Source organism: Neofelis nebulosa, chromosome 10, assembly GCF_028018385.1.
Source record: "Neofelis nebulosa isolate mNeoNeb1 chromosome 10, mNeoNeb1.pri, whole genome shotgun sequence".
NCBI lineage: Eukaryota > Metazoa > Chordata > Mammalia > Carnivora > Felidae > Neofelis > Neofelis nebulosa.
In genome coordinates this window covers 111,079,159-111,094,343 of record NC_080791.1, presented here as the reverse complement: position 1 = coordinate 111,094,343, position 15,185 = coordinate 111,079,159, and the positions used below count along the sequence as shown (strand labels likewise).

The window sequence follows — 15,185 nt, the reverse complement described above, 5'->3', positions numbered from 1 at the left end:
AGAGTGGGGCACTTTTCAGTCATTAAAATGGTGTATGAATCTTTTTACATGGGCAACACTCATAATATCGATAAGTAGTAAAAGCAAGTTGTCATAGCGATTCCTGATATTGGTAAGTAATAAAAGCACACTGAAACAGTCTATAGAATATGATCTTGCTTTTGTTTGTCTTTAACATGTGATTAAACAACATATGTTTATTTTGGTATGTTTAGTTTTATTTTTTATTTTTTATTTTTTTTTATTTTTTTATTTTTATTTTTTTTTTTAAATTTTTTTTTCAACGTTTTTTATTTATTTTTGGGACAGAGAGAGACAGAGCATGAACGGGGGAGGGGCAGAGAGAGAGGGAGACACAGAATCGGAAACAGGCTCCAGGTTCTGAGCCATCAGCCCAGAGCCTGACGCGGGGCTCGAACTCACGGACCACGAGGTCGTGACCTGGCTGAAGTCGGACGCTTAACCGACTGCGCCACCCAGGCGCCCCTGGTACGTTTAGTTTTAGAGAAAAAGTCTGAAATACGTTCACTGAATGATCATCTCTAGGGAGTGGGATTCTGGGTGATTGTAATTTTTTTCTTTGTGCTTATTTATATCGACACACTTTTGTTCAACCAATGTCATTCACTGGTATAAAGATAAAATTAAAAAAAAAAAAAAAGACATTTCTGAGCCGGAATCAGCAGACTTGGTAACTCCTTGGGAAAAGAGAGAAAGAAAGGTAACTGTCAGAAGGGACTCAGGATTATTTTAGCGGTAGACGGCACCACGGATGCAGAGAGGGAGCACGGCTTGAGCAGGAAGTGGTGGGAGAAGATTGCAAGTTAAGGCTGGACACTGAGGTGGAGGTAGAAACGTCTGAAAGGAAGTTGGAAATGCGGTTCCGGAACATAAGAGTGTTACAGCCCCTGAAGCAAACGTGCAGCGAAGGGGTCTTTGCATCTCCAGTGAGGAGGTCGTTGATTGCCTCTGAGAGCCAGTGGGGCAGAGAAGAAGGTCCGAGGGCAGTAGGGTAAAGGGTGAATGGGAGACGAGGAAGAACAAGCAGCAGATTTAGATAATCCTTTCATGCTGATGGCAGAAGAAGAAAAGAAGGATTTTAGGGTAGGAGACAGAGCAGGTTTGGGGACAGAGATTTAAAAATCTTCAACTTAGGGGCGCCTGGGTGGCTCAGTCGGTTAAGCGGCCGACTTCGGCTCAGGTCACGATCTCGCGGTCCGTGAGTTCGAGCCCCGCGTCGGGCTCTGGGCTGACGGCTCGGAGCCTGGAGCCTGTTTCGGATTCTGTGTCTCCCTCTCTCTCTGACCCTCCCCCATTCATGCTCTGTCTCTCTCTGTCTCAAAAATAAATAAACATTTAAATAATAAATAAATAAATAAATAAATAAATAAATAAATAAATATCTTCAACTTAAAGTTAAAAAAAGCAGAGGGGCAAGAGTTAATCGATCAAACCACCCAGCAAAGTATGTAGGACAAGAGATGACATGTGCCTGGTCTGGACCTTGGTGAGTAAACATAGTTTGACTGGGTATAAAATTCTAGATTATCAGTTTTCCTCTCAGAGCTTTGAAGATACTGTTTTACTGTTTTCCATGATTTCTAACAAAAGTACACTGTCAATCTAGGTAACCTGTCTTTTCTCTCTGGGGCTTTTAAGATTTCCCTTTCGTCTTTGTTTTTTCTTTGTGTATGTCTTTCTGGGGGTTCGCTAAAGTTTTGAAATCAGTGGATCCACGACTTTTGACAGTTCTGGAACACTTACATGTGTCCTCACTGCACACAGTCTCTTCATCCTGTAATGCTAATCTGCCATTTTCTAGCCTAACTATCCACCGTTCCTCATAACCTTTTTTCTGTGTTAAAAAAAATTTTTTTTAATGTTTATTTATTTTTGAGAGAGACAGAGACAGAATGCGAGTGGGTTGGGGCAGAGAGAGAGGGAGGCACAGAATCCGAAGCAGGCTCCAGGCTCTGAGCTGTCAGCACAGAGCCTGACACGGAGCTCGAACTCACGAGCTAGGAGACCATGGCCCGAGCCTAAGTCGGACACTCAACCGACTGAGCCACCCAGGCGCCCCTTTTTTTCTGTATTTTTAATCTCTTTGTTTATGATGCACCTCGATCTTGATTTCTTATCTTTCAGTTTATCCTTTTTCACTTTGAATTTAGTTATTATTTTTATTCAGATTGTACATACAGAGAGTTTGTTTTTTTTATTTTTATCTTTTTTAAATTTTTGTTTATTTTGAGAGAGAGAGAGAGAGAGAGAGAGAGAGAGAGAGAGAGAGAAAGAGCACATACAGAAGCAGAGAAGGGGCAGAGAGAGAGAGGAAGAGAGAGAATCCCAAGCAGGCTCCATTGACTCTGACAATGACTCTGACTCTGACTCTGACTCCGACTCCACTGACAGTGCAGAGCCCAGCTTGGGGCCCCATCCCACCAACTGTGAGATCATGACCCGAGCTGAAATGAGGAGTTGGATGCTCACCCAATTGAGCCACCCAGGTGCCCTTATTTTTTTTTTATCTCTTTTAGATTTTATTTTAAAGTAATCTCTACACCCAACATGGGGCTCAAACTCACAACCCCAACATCAAGAGTTGCACGCTCCACTGACTAAACCAGCCAGGTGCCCCAACACACGTAGAGTCTAAAGAGCCAAATAATTCTACAAGGCTCGTGAGGAAGAGTGGTAGCTCCCTGATAATTGTCCCTTATTTTCTGACCTCCAGGAATTTTCGACTCTCTTAACAGAGTCTTTTAATATTCGCCTCCATGAATGGAAGTAACCTACCTGCTTTGCTAAGCTTGGCTTTTCAACTTGGGAATAATCTCATTTCTGTACCGTGGAAGATGTGGATTTGGCTGTTTCCGCCCTGCCACCCTGTCAGCTCCCCGCCACCATTTCCCACACCCAGACATCAGATGCCCGTGGTTAGATCAGTAGTGTTTGTATTTCACAACTAGGAAAACACTACTCTCTGTGGACCTTGGTTAATTTCCTTTCCTGCCCTTCTTCATCTTTTCCCTTGAGTTAATACTTGGTACTCAGCTTTCTATGTACATGACACTAATTTAAACCTTAAACTGCGCTCTGGGTATTGAACTGTCTTCCCGCCATGCTTCCCACCATTTAACTGTCTTCCCGCCGTGGACAGTGTGGCTTCCAGGCCTGATGCGCAGCTCTGACCTTGGACTCCCCTCTGCCGCCACGCCCAGGACTTCCTCTGTGTCCTCCTCAAGTCTGATTCCCCGGCTCCTGGATCCCCCTTGTCGTCCTCATTTGACTCAGTGCGTCATTTGACGTAGTGCATCCTCCGGGGCGTCCTTTGAGAGGGTGCAGAGAGATCGTCCCATGTCTAAACCCGTCAGAGCCCGTCCTCCACGCCTAGATGGTTATTTTGGGGTTGGAGTTCCAACTTTAGTTCAACTTCAGTTTTTCCTCAGAATTTGGAAGGCTTTGTCATCTTTTCTTCTAGTTTCCGGTGTTGCCATTGAACTTTTGACAGCATTCTCGTTCTTGCTGCCTGTACGAAATCCGTTTTACTCTTTCCAGAACCTCGTAGGATCCCGTCTGTGTTCCCAGTGCTCTGAAACTGGGTGATGAAGTCTTGCTTTCGGTCTCTTTCACCTCTTGCGCCGGCCACTTGGCAGTCCTTTTACTCTGAAGAGACGTGCCCCTTAGTTCTGAGAAATGTTCCTAAATTATTTTCTGCCCTTCATTATTTTCTTAAGGTATATTTGTTTATTTTGAGAGAGAGAGAGAGAGAGAGAGAGAGAGAGAGAGAGAGTGCACGTACGTGTGCATGAGCGGGGGAGGGGCAGAGAGAGAGGGAGAGAGAGAATCCCAAGCAGGCTCCACACTGTCAGCGCGGAGCCCGAGGTGGGGCTCGATCCCATGAACCGTGAGATCGTGACCTGAGCTGAAATCGAGAGTCGGTCACTCAACTGATTGAGCCACCCAGGGGCCCATCTGCCCCTTTGATCGTAAAACTCTTCTCTTTCCGGACCTCTAATTATGAAAATTTTGGACCTAGAAAACTCATCCTGTGTTTTCCCTTCCCTTTTTTGGTGGGCGCTCTAGTTTTCATGCCGTCTGTTAAGGTAGGTAATCCTCTCATGTGATTGCTTCTTTATTTTCCAGAACATCATTTTTATACTCTGGTTTTTTTTAAGTATCATTTTCTTGTTTCTTAATTTGTCCAAAGCCGTTGATGCCCTCGCTCCCCCAGTTTCCGTTTAGTCCTCTGTCTTTCAGGTCAAAATGTTCCCTGAACTGTGTGCGGATCTCCGGCTGTCACACTGCTCACACTTAAGAACGAGGCGTAAGCTGCCTGGGGACTCTCTGTGCATCAGTGGGGACCTGCTCACTGTGGCCGCACCGTCGGGCCGTGTGACTAAGCCATCTGTCTGTTGGGAGAATTCACTGCGGGACCCTCCCTCCCTGTATGTCGTTCTGGGCTGGCTGGGGTCCTCAGAGAAGGCTTCTCCAGGGTGGTGCTAGGATCCTAGGGGCCACGGGGCTCCACATCCACCTTTCCTCCTTTGATCCGTTGTGATCCCCCAGCCCTCACTTGTTTTACCCCAGAGAGTAATTTCGGTCTCTGGCCACGGTGGTGGAGAGGGCGGAGGGTGCTGGAAGGGGGCAGGAGCCTGGGGGCCTGCTCCCCCCAAAATAGCATTTCCACGAGTTCTCTTCCCATCCCACCCTCCTGCGCTCCCGCCCCAGAGCAGCCTCTGGGCCCCCTGCTTCCCAGTCTTCAGAGCTGGTGCGCTCTTGAGTCAGTTCTCGGTACCTCTCTCCTCTGCTTTCCAGCCTCCTCCTCCTCTTCTCTCTGCCCCAGTGGAGTAGATGATTTGTGGGGAGTTTGCCCTTTAAGGGTCTGTGCTTTTTATGGGCGTGTGTGTGTGTGTGTGTGTGTGTGTGTGTGTGTGTGTGTGTCTGGTGCACCTCCCACCTTTGGTAGCCTGGATTTTGTCTTCTGTCTCCTGAATGAGCAGGCTCTGGGTCACCAGGGACCAGCAGATGCCCCAGGACAACCCTTAGCAGCCACAGAGCCATGCCCCCTGTGGGGCATGTTTACATGCCAAGTTTACAGTTTCTTCTTCTTCTTCTTTTTTTCTTTTTAAATTTATTTTCGAGACAGAGAGAGACAGAGGTGAGCAGGGGAGGGGCAGAGAGAGAGGGAGACAAAGAATCCGAAGCAGGCTCCACAGAGCCCGACACGGGACTCGAACTCACGAACCTTGAGCTCACGACCTGAGCCGAAGTCGGACGCCGAACCGACTGAGCCCCCCAGGCGCCCCTGCAGTTTCCTCTTTATTTCACCTCTGATGAGCTCTTGTACTCTCCTCTTGGCTTGACATGCATATAAAAATATTATTTAAGAAAGTTAAAACCATACACGATAAAAGGATAATGTTTATGAATTCCGTAACGGCGAGGCTGGTACGGACATCTGGCCACCGCGGTGTCCAACAGAGGCCCCTCCCGGCCTCACCCAGCACTGGACGGGAAGCAGGGCCACACGCTGTCCCAGCTCCCCTGGGCGACCCCTTGAGACCGGCAGCTTAGATGCCATGACTCAAGACGCTGGCCACAAATAACCCGCAGCGGATAATGTGGGGACCTGGCGGCAGAGCTGGTGTGACAGACGGATTTGAAGCCCTTGTCAATGCCTCATGCTCTTGGAAGAGAGCGCTGTGGGACCCGTCCGGGAGGAGAACTTGCGAAACCTCCCCGGGGGGCCGGTTATGGGCAAGACGGTGGGAGTCCGTGCCTCGACACTGAGTTCCCACGCGAGGCGAGGAAGGCGTCTCAGCGCGCAAGCCACAGGCCCAGCCACGCTGACCGCTCTGCGAGGTCGTCAGCACGGCCACCTGTCACCGGCCGTTGCCTTTACGACTCCCGGAATCCCGGGACGCAGTGGCCGCGGTCTGGGAGGGATTCCGCCACCAAAGCTGTTCTGCAGAGCGGGGATCCACGAACGCCCTCCCGTTACGGCGGGGGGTGACATGCGTGTGTCTCCTGCTCGCCAGCGGGGGCCGCTCCTGGGGGCGGGGGGCGTCGGCGGGCGCCCGGGCAGGGGTGGGGGCAGCGACTGACGGCGTCCGGGAGATCGTTTTGCTTTGCAGACTCCTACGTTACGAAGCGAGTGGCTCTGACTAGTTCCTCTCTGTCTTCTTGGCCACTGGAGGGCATCTCCCCGGGTTGTAGCTCTCACCAGGAAGGCGTCAGAGGCGTCTAAGCGGCAGCCGTGTGGACGGCAGCACGCCGGCCCCTTCCCCGTGCCCGCTGCTGTCGATGGCGATCGCGGCCTCTGAGCCGCCGTGTCGTTGCTTCGCAGGTACTGCGATTGCTTTGCCAGCGGGGACTTTTGCCACGACTGCAATTGTAACAACTGCTGCAACGACCTGCGTCACGAAGTCCAGCGGCTCAAGGCCATCAAGGTGACCATGTCCCCACTGACTCCGCGCATTCTAACAGTGCTTAAAAGTGCTTGAGAGGGGCGCCGGGGAGGCTCAGTGGGCCGGGGGTCCGACTCTTGGTTTCGGCTCAGGTCACGACCCCAGGGCCATGGGATCGAGCGCCAGGTCGGGCTCCACTCTGAGCGTGGAACCTGCTTGGGATTCTCTCTCTGCCTCTCCTCCTGCCCCTCACCCTGCTCTTTCACGAATGAATGAATGAATGAATGAATGAATGAATGAATCATACACGTGCATGAGATAGTCACAAAACTTACCTCCAGAGATCCCTGAGGGTGGGGCATTGGCTCTCGAGAGAGCTGTCGGGAGAGCGGCAGTCCGAGAAAGATCTTTATTCCCCACCGTGTGGGATGGCTTCGGTGGAGGTTCTGATTCAAGAGCGTGCAGATGTCCACTTTGTCCTCATTTGCGGTTTGGAGATTTGAGTCCTAAACTCAATCATGCAGGAGACAGGCCGAGCTTGGAGGGTGGCGTCGGAGAGGGGTAGAAGCCGGCTGGACGGAGAGCTGGCTGGGGCTCTCAGCCACGACACGTGCCCAGTGTTTATTCTCTGTGGCTTCCGGGTGAAGGGGGGCATCTGGATTTTCCTCGGGCGGCCACGGCGGCTCCGTGGCCCCGTGTGCGCTACGGGCCGGATGCGGGAGCTCGTGGCTTACCCCTTCCCGTGGGCATCAAAGATCATCAGAGAAGGGAGGACAGTCAGGCGTGGGGCCTGACGTTTTGGTGCCCCCGGTTTACAAAGGGAACTCACGGGCCATCGCGTGTCGCCTTGAGACTGTCATGCTCCGTTTTGTCCCTGCGATAATTTAATTCCCCTCTTGGATTATAGACAGGTCACTTGAAAATATCTTACCCAATTTGATAGAGCCAGAGCCATGGGACGGAAGAGAATGATGCTGCTGCTAAACCTCGGCGGTGTGGCATTCTCTTTAGGGCTGAAAGGTATTGTCTATAGCTAAAAGTGTGTAAAGTTTTGTTTAAAAAGTGTTGGAATTCGGGGGGCGCCCGGGTGGCCCAGTCGGTTGAGCATCGGACTCGTGACTTTGGCTCGGGTCTCGATCCCGGGGTCGTGGGATCGCGCCCCACATCAGGCTCTGCGCTTAGGATTCTCTCTCTCCCTCTGCCCCTCTCCCCTGCTTGTGCACGCTTCTCTCTCAAATTTAAAAAAAAAAATGTGTTTTTGAAAGTGTTGGCATTTTCAGGCATCGCTGGTAGGAACATTAGATGGTACAAGCACGTGGGGAAATCGTGTGGCAATAGTTTCCGCAGCGGGACCTTTGCACGTGCTATGAGCCAGCAGTGTTGTTCCTGAACACAGGGGCACCGGAAGCGTGTGTGAGCGTGCGTGAGCGCGTGTGCCCCACCGGGGACAGCCCAGTGTCGGTCAGTGGTAGAGTGGGAGAGAGCGGACGGTGAGAAGAAGAAGGTGAGTCTCGTGGGCGCCGTGCTGCTGATGCTTGCGCGGGGACAGCAGAGGAGGTCGGCACGGGGGTCCCCACCGGGTGTGTTGACGGGAGGGGAGTCACGGGGAGCCTCTGGGGCTGGGTCGTGCGCCATTCATGACACCCCGCTGTCCCCCGGTCTTGCTCCAGGCTGTGCTGCCCAGGGGACCCTCTGCGGCGATGGGAGGGTCTTGTCACACAGCACAGACCCTACGTGTTAACCCGTGGCTGGGGGGAGGGGAGAGAGGAGGGCAGGGCTGCTGCCGTGACTTGCCTGGTGCTCGAATTGGCCTGAGTGACTTTGTCTGTTGGCTGTTGTTTTTTTTAATGTTTTCATTTTTTATTTTTGAGAGACAGAGAGAGACAGAGCACAAGCAGGGGAGGGGCAGAGGGAGAAGGAGACCCAGAATGGGAAGCGGGCCCCGGGCTCCGGGCTGTCCGCACAGAGCCCGACGCGGGGCTCGAACCCATGAGCCCACGAACCGCGAGATCACGACCTGAGCTGATGTCGGACCCCCAGGCGCTGCTGTACCCAATCACTTCGTTAAAAACACTATGCCCGCATTTGTCTGTGTAGATAGATAGCGGAAAGATGGATAAAAAGTTAGAGCGGCCGGGATAAAAAGGCCAGCGAGCGTGTTGTGCGAGCAGGACGGGGCCCAGTGGTGGGGCCCCGGGCCGGGCGACCCCCTTCCGTCCCTTGCCATTTACTACTTAAGGCTCTCGGGCCTCAGTTTCTTCATCTGTGAGACAGAAACAACGGTGGGGTTTACTTCCCGGGGCCGCTGTGAGGACACAAACCCCCCGGAAAGGTGCCCGGAACACGGTAGATGTTCAGTACGCCGTTAGCACAGCGCCACCTTCCCCGCTGTCTCGGGACAAACATGCCGGGAAGGAGACACGGCTACGGGGACACAATCATCCTGTTCGCGTCTTTACCATCCAGCTGTTGTACAGTAACGGTCGATGTACAGGACCTTGAACCTCGGGGCAGCAGTGGGGTGGGGCGGGGGGGGGGGGAGCCGGGGGGAAGGCAGTGCCTTCAAGCGCGTGCGTGTGTTGGAACAGAACACGAGGGGCCCTTCCTGGAGCCCCCGTCAGTCTCGCGGAACGTTCTCTTGCCAGAATGGAGGGTACCTGACGGAGTTTTGTGTTTTCTGCCTTAGGCATGTCTCGATAGAAACCCAGAAGCTTTCCAACCAAAGATTGGGAAGGGGAAGCCGGGAGACGTGAAGCCTCGACACAACAAAGGCTGTAACTGCAGGAGGTCAGGCTGCCTCAAGAATTACTGTGAGTGCTACGAGGTCAGTCACTCTTCCCCGGGGCTGGTAGAAAAACCAACAGGTCGGTCTCTGGGCCTCAGTAACCCCTGCGGTTGAAAGAATTGTTTTTCACTGTAATTAAAAAAGAAGTCGGGTTTCGTTCGCTTCCCCCTAAGGTTTCTGTCGTGCACTCGTGTTAATCCGCATGAATTTCTCGACGACCAGCCATGCTTTCCGAGTCAAGCAAATGAACCCGGGGCCCCTTCAGGAACCGGTCGCCCGCTCCCAGCCCAGCCCCCGGCGCCCAGCGGAGGCCGCCCGCCGCCCGGCCCTGCCCGCTCTGTGCAGGCCCTGCCTGGCAGAGCTGGGTGCCCAGGCCGGGCGCTCAGAGCCCAGAGCGGGCGGCGGGCCCTGGCCGCCGGCCAGATGCTGGGATACAGCGGTGCAGACCGAGTTCCTGGACGAACCCGTTTCTCAAGGGTTCGGTGGCCGTGGAGGGACTTGCTCCCGCCCTGTGGTTTCCCCTTTCCTGCCGCCTTTTCTGTCTCCTTTCTTGGTGTTGGAGGACAGGGAGGCAGAGGAAGGAGCCCGCAAGTCCCAGCAGCAAAGCAGCCAGGAAACCCTCCCTCAAAAGGCTCTCCTTTGGTTTGCTTGCCGTCTCTGGGGGGCGCCTGTGAAGTTTACTTTTATTTATTTATTATTTTAATTAAAAAAAAAATTTTTTTTAACGTTTATTTATTTTTGAGACAGAGAGAGACAGAGCATGAACGGGGGAGGGGCACAGAGAGAGGGAGACACAGAATCGGAAGCAGGCTCCAGGCTCCGAGCTGTCGGCACAGAGCCCTACACGGGGCTCGAACTCACGGACCGTGCGATCGTGACCTGAGCCGAAGTCAGCCACTTAACCGACCGAGCCACCCAGGCGCCCCTGAAGTTTACTTTTAAAAGGTAGTCACAGATGGTCAGGCTTCAGAAGACTCCTTGTGGTTCCGGGGACACATGTTGGAAGATCTGAGTGAGCAGACCTAGCGATCCCCCGGCTAGGATTTTGCAAATACGGTCAGAGGTACTGCAGAGATGCCGAATTCAGCCAGCGAGTGGCATCGCCCCAGCAGAAGGATCTCCAGGCGTGGACGGCACCTCCAGCCGCCCTCCACGGTGCCCTCCCTGCTGCCCGAGACAGTGAGTCGCCCGTTTTCCGGAGGCTCAGGCAGATGTCCCGTATTCTCCAGAGTAGACTGGAAATCCTGAAAGGCCTCTTGCTCAAGACACCCAGAGGTGTAGAGAGCTGAAGAGAACCTCTGAGCTGAAGAGAACAGAGGGAAATCCCAGCAGCGGAAACAAAGAGGGGGCCGGGAACCATAGCGCTGGGCAGGCCGGCATCCAGACCGCCCACTCGGCGTGAGAAGGGGTCGCCCGGCTGGCCGGGCCGGCTGCCTTGTGACAAGAAACACAAGAAAGTCCGCCCACTTGTAAGCAGGAAGGGCCTCTCCCAGAACACCCACCCCAGGCCTGCCCTCGGGGGGGTCTCAGACCCCACCCACCTGCCTGACCTGGACCACAGCAGGGCCAGCGCCACTGTGGCCCCCCTGGGGGGGGGGTCCCACGGGGCCCATTCCAGATCACCGCAGTCAGGCAGCCAAACGAAGGTTTTGGCTTCCCAAGCGCATAGAAAAGTCGTGTCTATATTACACGTGGTCTGGTAAGTGTGCCGTAGCCTGGGGTCGAAAGCACAACGTCCACGCCTCCGTTAAGAAATGCTTTGTTGGGAAAAAGTGCCCATCACCATCTGAGTGCTGGGACGCCCTCACTACTCACAGAGCACCGTCACAAAAATGTCAAGGCAACGACGAGAGAATGACCGCAATGCGACGCCGAGACACGAAGTGAGCCAATGCCGTTGGAAAAATTGTGTCGACAAACAATCGGGTCAAAAAACTGACCCTGGACGCAGGGTCACCGCAAAGCCTCCGTTTGTGAAAAAGGCAGTATCTGCCGCGCACACGCCCACACGCTGTTATTTAAGGTCCAAGCAGAATGTGTTGCTTTTTGCCGAATTACGAGCAGTCTAATTTCACTGAAGCGTTTTGTCTTACCAGGCCAAAATTATGTGTTCTTCTATTTGCAAATGCATTGGTTGCAAAAATTATGAAGAAGGCCCAGAACGGAAAACCCTAATGAGCATGCCCTACCATCCGGACGCTGGAGGGTTTGAAGGCAGCCCTCATTTGTCACCAACTGAATCTGCAGGACTGCCGCAGTTCAGAAAAGACAGGTAGGTGCCGTGAACCCGCCGTCCCAAGAGGGGAAGCAGGTGAATTCGAGGAGAGTCGGTCTATACACTTGGAAAGAAAGTGCGTGTGTCCGGGGGGTGGGTGCGAGGGATGGGGAGGACCGGCAGCCCCCCGGCTTGACCGGCCCTAGATGTCACCCCGTGTTTCCTCGGAGGGGGGGTGCCCTGCCAAGACCGCTGTGTCCGACCTGTCCTCTATGTAAGTGGGTCGTCTGTTTTCGTCCTCGCTGAGTTACCTGCTCTGTGCGGGAGCCGGTGACGTTAACATACCAGGACAGGGGTCCCCTTGAACGTCTCAGGTGTCGCAGACGCCCGCTGGGTCTGGAGTTCGGGACCGTGGCCCGTAACTGCCGTGTCTCTGCCAGGCGGCCCTCGTGCATCTCCTGGGAGGTGGTGGAAGGCACGTGCTCCTGCCTGCTGGCCCAGGGCGAGGAGGCCGAGAAGGAGCGCTGCTCGGAACGCCTGGCGGAGCAGATGATCCTGGAGGAGTTCGGGAGGTGCCTGTCCCAGATCCTCCGGATGGAGTTTCAATCCAAAGGGTTGGAAGTCGAGTAGAGTTCGGTGGAGAAAACTCTGAAGGCACAGAGACGTTGTCTGGATGTGCCGGGGGGAGGCGAGCCCGAGTTTGGAAGGGTTGTTTGAGGGGCTGCGGGGAAGGGGGACAGCTTTCCGTCTGCATCAGGGCGCCGAGGGGGCTGGCGCAGGGGCCGAGGGTCTCGGCGATCAAAAGCCCCCTTTTTGAGGACGTGCGGACGTGACACGCTGCTGTGTGGCCCTGGGGAGAGAGCGAGGACTCCTGCGATGTCGGGAGAAGCCTCTGCCCCGACGCCGAGGGAGGGAGGGTTGAGGGCTCTGCGGAGAAGTCTGTCCGTTCCTCCTGACTTCACCCCGTCTGGGCGGTTTTCCTCTGGAGGCTTCTCTGCCTAAAGAGCCACGGTGAGTTTTCACTAGTAGTATTTTGAAATTAACTCTCCAGATGGGCTGCTAAGATACAACTCAGACTAGAGACGTACTGAATACCTTGAGGCGCCCCTGAGCGTGGACACTTTCCCAGGGTCTCCCGCAAACTCTCCGTCTCTCTCCGTCTCTCTCCGTCTCTCTCAGGGCCCCCGTGAAACGCAGGCGGTGGGGTTGCGGGTTATGGGACCAAAAACTATCTAGTTTCTTAGGTGTTTTCATTGGGTTGTGGAAAAGCTGTATCATCCAATTAACTTTCTCCCTAATTACTGTTCTAATATTATTATTGTTCATTAAAATACGGTTAAGATAACTGGTTTGCAGAAACCAGCAGGTGAGATTGGTTATTAAGTGGCCTCTCTTTTGGTTCTGTTGTAAAAAGCAAAGAGGATTAAAATTTTCAAATGCCTCCTCCCCTTGTTGTAATTAACTCGGTCAGTGAACATATATACCCGGCAGGTGTCCGTGTTTATTGACAGTGTCGGGCCCTCAGAGCTCGTTTAGGAAGCTCGTTTACAAGCCGAGCGGTGCCGGAAGCGCGGAGCCCTTGGAACAGCAAGTTCTGACCGGGAACCACAGAGCGGGAGGGAAACACTGAGTTCTCGGCCACTTCTTTCCCCCTCTGGCCCCTTGGGATGGAGACTCCGTGGGCACAGTCCAGGGGCAGAGACGAGCCCTGCCCGGGGATGGTGGGGGGCTGTCCCCAGGCTGGTGCCCCGTTGTCCGGGTGCATCCGGGGCGGAGCTGGAGGGGTGCGGGGAGCCCCGCCCACTTCACCCCTGGGGCTGGGAGGGGCCTGAAACGGGCTTCCGACCCCTTCCTGGAGGGTGGCTTGCCTTCTGCGTCGCTCCCCAAGTGCGGCCCACGGCATTCTCTGCAGGCCAAGGCCACACCGCTTTTAGGAAATTCAGCATGAGGAGGGAAAACCGGAGCAGAGTTGCGTGCGAAGCCAGCCCAGGGGCATAAGTAGCACGACTAAAAAGATACGACATTACGTCTATTGTTGCGGGTAGAGAGCCAGTGCCTTGTAAAACTACATAAAAATAAAAATAACGTGTCCTCGTCTGTGGGTGTGGCTTTGCACAGTGTCTGTCCTGTACTACGTGACTTGGCCACCTCTGTGATTAGGGTGAGATTATCCGGAGGTTTTGGGGGGTGGTTTTTTATTTAGTTCAATTCAGACACTAACCGCCTGGACTTAGGGGCAGATCGCACAAGGCCCTCGGGGCGGCCCCCATTCGGACACCAGTCACGGCACGGGGTCCCCGGGTAACCCACACCTCTGTCTGCCTTGGCCGCAGGCGGCAGTTCCCAGGGCCGCTCCTCGGGTCTGAGAATTTGCTGTAACAGCCCAAGAGCTCAGGGAGGCGCTTTTGTTACTATCCCAATTTATTATAAAGGACACAGATGGACAGCCAGATGAAGTACATTGCGGAGGGAGGGGGGGTTCAGCAGGGCCCTTTACAGATCCCTGCACCACTACCTGGAACTCTCCCACGGTTGGCCAAAAGCCAGCGGGGATGCAGCTTGAAACCACAATAGACAGGGGCGCCTGGGGGGCTCAGTGGGTTAAGCATCCGACTTCAATTCAGGCCACGATCTCGCGGTCCGTGAGTTCGAGCCCCACGTCGGGCTCTGTGCTGACCGCTCAGAGTCTGGAGCCTGCTTCGGATTCTGTGTCTCCCTCTCTCTCTGCCCCTCCCCTGCTCGCACTCTGTTTCTCAAAAATGTATAAAAACATTACATTATAAAAAAAACAAAACTCGCCACAGACAAATTATCATATGAGCCACGTTGGAATACTGGTCTAGGAAATTGAAGGTGGAACTTTCATCTAAGAGAAAAATGGCGCCCGGGGAATCGGCTTGGGGAGCATACGACGCAGAGCATTGTCTGTGTATCTTTTTCGGTGAGGCGTCTGTCCAGGTCTTTTGCCCATCTTTTAATTGGGCCGTTCATTTTCTCACTGCTGAGTCTTTAGAGTTCTTCGTGTATTTTGGAAGACGGTCCTTTATCAGATGTGTCCTTTGCGAAGATTTTCTCCCGGTCAGTGGCTTGTCTTCTCGTTCGCTCAATAGTGGCCTTTGCCGAGCAGGAGTCTTACATTTTAACGAAGTCCCAGCTCATCACTTATTATTATTATTTCTTTATGGATCATGACTTTGGTGTTGTATCTAAAAAGTCATCGCCATACTCCCAAGTCATCTAGATTTTCTACGTTACCTAATAGCTTTCCAGTTTTACGTTTCACATTCATGTGTAAGGTCTGCTTCGGGCTAATTTTTGTGACGAGTGTAAGATCTGTGTCTAGATTCCTTTCTTTGCAGGCGGACGTCCAGCTGTTCCACTAGCATTTCTTGAAAAGACTCTCTTTTCTCCATCATGTTGCCTTTGCTTCTTTGTCAAAGAACAGTTAACATTACATAGGTGGGTCTGTTTCCGGGCTCTCTATCCTATCCCATCGGTCTACTTTCTTTTGCCGACACCACACTGTCCCGAGTACCGTGGCTTTGTGGTAAATCTTGAAGGCAGGGAGTGTCAGTCCTTCAGCTTTGTTCTTTTCCTTGAATATTGTGTTGGATATTTCCTTTTTCCACGTTATTGGGTTTGATTTGCTAATGTTTTGTTGAGGATTTTACGTCTATGTTTATGAGAGATCCTGGTCTGTAGTTTTCTTGTAATGTCTCTGGTTTTGGTATTAGGGTGATACCAGCCTCACAGAACGAGTTAGGATGTACTTCCT

At 53.2% G+C, this 15,185-nt stretch overlaps 1 protein-coding gene across 5 annotated transcripts in view; it reads left to right on the top strand.

Moving 5' to 3' along the window:
• The window catches only part of TESMIN (testis expressed metallothionein like protein), a 41,562-nt gene that overhangs the window by 24,936 nt on the left and 1,441 nt on the right, over window positions 1–15,185 (top strand). For 4 of the 5 annotated variants that reach the window (XM_058689934.1, XM_058689932.1, XM_058689933.1 and 1 more), the window contains 4 exons: window positions 6,350–6,452; window positions 9,097–9,234; window positions 11,292–11,467; window positions 11,851–12,561. In XM_058689934.1, coding sequence (XP_058545917.1) covers window positions 6,350–6,452; window positions 9,097–9,234; window positions 11,292–11,467; window positions 11,851–12,040 — 607 coding nt within the window. In that variant the 3' untranslated portion in view covers window positions 12,041–12,561. Of the gene's footprint in view, window positions 1–6,349; window positions 6,453–9,096; window positions 9,235–11,291; window positions 11,468–11,850; window positions 12,562–15,185 lie in introns of those variants that run through there. The other variant, XM_058689935.1, reaches the window with a different exon arrangement.